The sequence below is a fragment of the Peromyscus leucopus genome, chromosome 3, assembly GCF_004664715.2.
Source record: "Peromyscus leucopus breed LL Stock chromosome 3, UCI_PerLeu_2.1, whole genome shotgun sequence".
Lineage (NCBI taxonomy): Eukaryota > Metazoa > Chordata > Mammalia > Rodentia > Cricetidae > Peromyscus > Peromyscus leucopus.
The window spans coordinates 86894962-86902011 of NC_051065.1; the positions used below are offsets into that span (position 1 = coordinate 86894962).

Genomic DNA, 7050 nt, shown 5'->3' on the forward strand with positions numbered 1-7050 from the left:
GTCCAGAATCTGAGCTCACACTTGGGGGTGTATGGGTGTTCAAGGGCCATGCTGCTGTTATGTCCATTCCAATCTAAGTGACCTGCTCTGCCTCCTAGGGCCATGGTGTCGTCCGGGACTGGGCTGCTCCCTGTGACCACATTTGGGTCCATGGCCTGAGTGTAGCCATGGTCTGTGTTGATGTCCTTGGCTCCTGTTACAATCGAAAGCAGTGAGGATGGGGCTGCACACAGATGGCCCTGACCCTCACCACCTGCACCACTCCAGTGAGAGCAGGGCCCTGTGCCTCCCCAGGGAGGGACAGTAGAGCTGTCCCTAATGGCAAAGTTGCAGGTTAGCAAACCCTGAATATGCAGAGTGGAAGAGCTAGCCCCACAGTCTGTCACTCGGTGGCATGGGCGAGGGAGAGATACCGCCCCTCACCTCTTGCCACCTGCTGCATGCTGGAAAAGCTGGTCCCAGAGTCACAGAGTGGGAGAGCAGATCCTGCCCCTCACCAGCTGCAATTCTCAGGAGAGTGGACCCTGCACCTAGCCCAGGCAGCAGAGTCAAGCTGACCCCAGTGCTTGTAGGAGATGTGGCGCCACCCTTCTTCTGCCATGTGGTGGAAGGTGTGAGGGAGAGATGACATCCCACATCCTCTGCCCCTCACTGCACGGGGCACATGAGAGAGCTGACCCTGAGGTCATGAGAGTTGGAGAATTGGCACTGTCCCCCACCAGAAGCAGCACTAGGAGGAGCAGGACCTGCATCTCATCTGGGCTACACAACAGAGCTGACCTTGTTTGTGAGGGGATCAGGTGTTCAGGCTGAGGGTCAGGAGAGCAGGAGGACTGATCCCACCCCCCTCATCTAACTCGTGATAGCATGGGTGAGAAAAAACTTGCCCTCCCTCCCCTCACCCCTTGCCACCTGCACCAAGTGAGAGACCTGGCCCCAGGACACAGAGTGGGAGAACTGGCCCTGCCCCTCATCAGCTGCAGCACATGGGAGAGTGGTATGGGATTTCACCAGGGCAGCACACTAGAGCTGACCCTGTTGGTGGGGCTCAGTTGAGCAGGCCTGTAGGCATGAGAGCAGGAGAGCTGTCCTCATCTCCTCCCTGGTATGCTATGGGATGGCAAGGGTAAAGGAAATAGGCCTTCCCCCACACCTTACCACCTGTGACAGGCAGGAGAGCCGACTGCAGGGGCATGAGAACAGAAGAGCTGGTCCTGCCCCTCCTCACCTGGTGCAGAAACCCGAGAGTGTGTCCTGCACTTCACCTGGACAGAACAGTAGAGCTGGCCCTGGAAGTGTGAGCATCAGTGAGCTAGACCCGAGGATGTGAGAGCAGGAAAACTGGTCCTGGTCCTTGCTATCTGCTGCATTGGGGGAGCTGGCTGGGGCAGTGCTGGAGAGATTGCCTGGGTGGTGATGATGAGAGAAAGCTGGCAGGCTGACCAACCCAGCTGCCACCCAGGCCCAGGAGCAAGACTACAGGTACCAACCCAGATACCCACCTCATTTATGAACTGCTGAAGCATGTGAAGGGGCCAGACACACAGATCCAAAGCTACAGAATCTCCAGGACACATAGGATATCCAATTGAGTCCCAGTGAGGGCCCGGTATTGAGGGTGTACCAGAAGCCAGAGGCTTCCAACCTGAGCAATGACTCTTTGCAATAAATACTTACAAGTAAAGACATATGGACTAAAGGATATAGTGTGACTCAGTGAGCCACACTACAGTTTCCATGCCGAGATTTTTTAATTTTCTTTTTTTCTTTTCTTTTTTTTGTTTGTTTTGGTTTTGGGGTCTTGGGTTTTACTTTTAAATTTTGTTTTGGGGGAGGTTGTAAGAGGAGAAGGAAGAAGCAAGGGAAATGGGGAGATGGATAGGATTGGGATTCATGATGTGAAATCCACAAAGAATCAATAAAAAGGCTTTTTAAAAAAATAATTCTAAGGAATAAAAGTGCTCCTACATACAATATCCTCTATAGCAGAGCAGTGAGAGTGCACTCCCCACATGGAACCTCAAAATAACAGACTGTGATTCCACAGGGCCAGCCACAAAATCACTTGGGATGCACTTACAATACCCTAGGGAAATCTTTGCTAATCCTAACTGCCATAGGGTGACACAAGAGCAGGTGTCCTTTGAGCACCAAGTCAAGCTTTTCTAAGCTGATTTGCATATTGAGGCACAGTGCAGACTGCTCAAAGCATCTTTAAAGACAGCTTGCCAGTGCCCAAGAATAGCCTCTAGTCCAGGTCTCAGAGATGGGGTCAGTTGCTCTCCTGCTGTGGGTACTGCTGCTCTGGGTTCCAGGTGAGAGGGTGCAGTGTTGGGAGCAACCACTGTGGCCATGGCTGTTTTCCATGCTTTGGTGTCCTGATCATTGAAATTATGGCTTTTAATTAGTTTTGTGGTTCCCAGTTACCTTAATTTTCTTATTTTTTTAATTATTTTATGTGTATAGGTGTTTTGTTTGTATGCATGTCTGTGTATCACATGTATCCCTGGTGGCTGTGGAGGCAAGAACAGGCCTCTAATCCTCTGTAATTTGAGTTACAGACATTGTGAGACACCATGTGGGTGTTGGGAATCAGACCTAGGTTCCCTGGCCAGGGCTTTTAGTCACCGAGCCATCTCTCCAGGTCCAATTTACCTAGCTCCCTCTTCTTTTTTTTTCAAATTAAAGTTCATGATTGTTGTTAAAGACTGCACATACAACAGTGCTACACCAGGATGGTTTCAGTACAGCTGTGACAGTAATGTGTATGTTTTCATTCTAGGCACCACTGGGGACATTGTGCTGACCCAATCTCCATCTTCCTTGGCTGTGTCACTGGGGCAAAGGGCCACCATCTCCTGCAAGGCCAGCCAGAGTGTCAGTAAATTCTTTTTAAATTCTATGCACTGGTATCAACAGAAACCAGGACAGCCCCCCAGACTCCTCATCTATGAAGCATCCAATACAGCATCTGGGATCCCTGCCAGGTTCAGTGGCAGTGGGTCTGGGACAGACTTCACCCTCACCATCCATCCTGTGGAGGCTGATGATGCTGCAATCTATCACTGTCAGCAGGCTATTGAGTTTCCTCCCACAGTGCTCCAGGGCTAAACAAAAACCTAGGGGATAGCTGCTCACTAAGGCTCAGTCTCTCAGCTTTCTCTTTCCCCAGTACATCTCAGCCATAGAAACTAGATGTTTTGATTCCATGAAAGGAAGGTGTGAAATAGAAATGTTTTAAACTGTTAGGTGTGTTTGTCCTACTCTGTGTACTTTAATGTAACAATTTGTTTGCTAATAAAGACCTCTCAGTTACTATTTCAAAGCATTTCTATACTCAATAGACTGATTGGAAAGCAATTTTGAACTTACAAAAAAAAACTTTTCATTCAAAATAATAAGAGCTTTGAACATTGAAGGTTGTTGGTTTTCTTGCTGATGTTCTCACCCTAATGTGTTTTCACTTCTATGTACTTGGGGTTACAAAAACACCTTTTCAGTAAATCACAGATGTGAGAATTCTGTAGCTGTTTCTACTGCTTTGACTCTGACCTGCATCTCTGTGTCCATCATGAACATGTATCACAGTCTTGGATTTATCTGCTCTTTTCTTCTCCATGTCCAATAGTCTAGTCTTTCTCTGCAGTATCTTCCACATGTGTGGACACACACTCTCTTTTTGCTTTCCTTCATTTATAATTCCATTTTCACTCTCTTTTAGGGGGTGGGGATAAAAAAGATCTCATTATATATCCTGTGCTCACCTGGGAATCACTATCTAACACTCACTGACGGTAAACTTACAACCCATCTGTGCCTTCCCCCATCAGCTGGATCATGGAACCACACTCAGCTCCATTTCATTTTCCTGTTGTTCCACCATTGCAGATGGATGAACTCCAGAGGACCAAGAGTGCACAGCCATGGTAATGAGTGTTAACTTCCCAGACACCTTCTACTTCCCCATGATCCTTCTTTGAGCATCTGTATCTTCCCATGTGGAACAGGAAAGTTCAACATAATGATCTCTAGCAACTTCTCTCAGATGCATATCTCCTGAGTTTTTCAAGTTCACAGTCCTAGATCACAGTCCTAGATGAAACTATATTGTAGTAGTTTTCTACCGATGTATAATAGTTAATGCAATCTCAGTGCCATAAGAGGTCAACACCTATAATCTCGGCAGGGTATGTCTGGGTCCTCTGCTCAGGGTCTCATAGGATACACTCAAGGTGTTGTCAGGGCTGCAATCGCATCTGGGTGCTCAGAGACTCCCCTCCAAGTTCAGTCAGCATGTCTACACAGCAATTCTGTGACTGAGTTGCTACACCCTTATTAACTGTGGGCTGGCAACTTCTCTAAGGTCCTACAGGCACTGAGAGTTCCCTGACATGTGCAATCTCAGCTATCACACCAGCAAGGGGATGCACAACAGAGAGGAAATGGCTTCTCTTTAATGGCTCTGACCTGATTAAGTGCGGCATACCCAGGTCAATCTCCCTTTAAAGGAACTTCAAATACTCAGTATTTGTATATTTTTACATCTAAAAATCTCACTTCCTCTCTGTATTTTAGGGAGCAGCAGGTAGTGTCAATCTGTTCACAGGCCATAAGCAGTTGCTCCAGAGACAGCATTAGGATATCTGGGTCTTAAGAGTCACTTGGAGCAGAGAAAAATAGCTGATCTTGGCTTTTCCTGAACTAGAAAAAAATCGTTCTGAGTGAGGTAACTCAGACTCAGAAAGACAAAAACAGTATGTACTCACTCATAACTGGATATGGGCACAAACCATAGGATAACCAGGTTACAATTCACAATCCCAGAGAAGCTAGGGGAAAAGAAGGACACTAAGAGGGACATACATGGAGTTCCCAAGGAAGGGGAAATAGTTAAGATCTCTTGAGTAAACTGGGAGGGGTAGAAGGGACAGGATGGGAAATGGAAACATGAGGGATCAACATGGCTGAGTTGGGAGAGGGACAGAGATGGAGAGCAATGAAAGAGATATCTTGATAGAGGGAGACATTATGAGGTTAGGGGGAAACCTGCTACCAGGGAAATTACCAGGAATTCACAAGATGACCCCAGCTAAGACTCCAAGCAATAGTAGAGAAGGCGCCTGAACTGGCCTTCCCCTGTAATCAGAGTAGTGACTACCCTTATTGTCATCATAGAACTTACATCCAATAACTGAAGGAAGCAGATGCAGAGATCCAAGCCAAGCACAGGGCTGGGATCCACAAGTTTAGTTGAAGAGAGGGAGGAGGGATCATATGAGCAAAGGTATTAGGATCATGATGGGGAAAACCACAGTCAGCTGACCCAAGCTAGTGAGAGCTCAAAGACTCTGTACTGACAGCTGGGAAACCTGCATGGGACTGACTAAGCCCTCTAAATGTGGGTGACAGTGTGTGGCTTGACCTGCTTGTGGGGTCCCGAGTTGTGTGTCCAGGAGTTATTCTGAAAGCATGAACTGGATTTTTGGAACTCATGCCCTGTGGTGGGATACCTTGCTCAGCCTTGATGCAGGTTGAAGTGGCTTGGTCCTGCCTCAACTTGGTATGCCAGACTTTGATGACTCCCCAAGGGAGGCCTTACTCCCTCTGAGGAGTTGGTGGGCATGGGGGTGGGAGGCAAGGGAACAGGAGAAGGGGAGAAAAGGGGAACTGTGGTTGATATGTAAAATGAAAAAAAAATATATACAAAATTCTCTGTTTAGATCTGTGAACCATTTTTTTAGTTGGATTATTTGATTTGTTGATGATTAGTTGTTTGAGTTATTTTTATCTTTTGGATATTAGCCCTCTGGCAGATATGGAATTGGTAAACATCTTTGTCCACTCAGTGGGCTGCATTTTTGTCTTATTGACAGTGTTCTTTTTCTTACAGAAGCTTTTCAGTTTCATGAGGTTCCATTCATTAATTGTTGACCATAGTGATTAGTGTACTGTTCAGGAAGTTGTACTCACTCTGTATCCCAGATGGCCATGATTAGTGTTCTGTTCAGGAAGTTGTCTCCTGTGCCAATGCATTCAAGGCTATTCCCTGCTTTCTCTTCTATCACTTTCAGTGTATCTGGTTTTTTGTTAAGGTCTTTGATCCACTGGACTCAAGTTTTGTGCAGTGATAAATATGAATCTATTTGCAGACATCCAGTTAGAGCAGCAACATCTGTTGAAGATGCTTTCTTTTTTCTATAGTATACTTCTGCCTTCTTTATCAAAAATCAGGTGTCCATAGGTGTGTGGATTTTTGTCTTGGTCTTGAATTTGATTCCATTGATCCATGTGTCTATTTTTATGCCAAGATCAAGCTGTTTTTATTATAATAGCTCTATAGCAGAGCTTGAAGTCAAGGATGGTGATGCCTCAAGAAGTTGCTTTATTGTACAAGATTGCTTTAGCTTTCCTGGGATTTTTGTTTTTTCATATGAAGTTAAGTATTTCCCTTCAAGGTCTGTAAAGAATTATGTGGGAATTTTAATGGTGATTGCACTGAATCTATAGATTGCTTTTGGTAGGATGGCCATTTTGACTATGTAAACTGGTCCATGGACATGAAAGAGCTTTCCATCTTGTGAAGTCTTTAATTTGTCTCTTCAAAGAAGTTTTTGTCAAGCAAGTCTTTGACTTGGCTGATTAGAGTTGCTCCAAGATAGTTTATATTATTTCTGGTCTATATTGTGAAGGGTGTTGTTTCCCTGATTTCTTTCAGTCATTTTGTCATTTGTATTCAGGAGGGTTACTGAATTGTTGTTGTTGTTGTTGTTTAAGACAGGGTATCTCTGTGTAGCTTTGGAGACTTTCCTGGAACTCACTCTGTATCCCAGGCTGGCCTTGAACTCACAGAGATTCCCCTGCCTCTGCTTCTTGAGTGCTGGGATTAAAAGTGTACAGCACCACCGCCTACTGGGTTACTGAATTTTTGAGTTAATCTTGTATCCAGCCACTTTACTAAAGGTGTTTATCAGCAGTAGGAGTTCCCTGATAGAATTTTTGTGATCACTTATGCATACTCTCATGTCATCTGCAGATAATGATACTTTGATT

General features: G+C 45.6%; 1 gene segment (V, D, J or C); it reads left to right on the plus strand.

Moving 5' to 3' along the window:
* Positions 1 to 2229: 2229 nt before the first annotated feature.
* LOC114684888 lies at positions 2230 to 3325 on the plus strand. The segment is given in 2 exon segments: positions 2230 to 2315; positions 2783 to 3325. Coding segments are annotated over 2 exon segments (378 nt in total).
* Positions 3326 to 7050: the final 3725 nt, after the last annotated feature.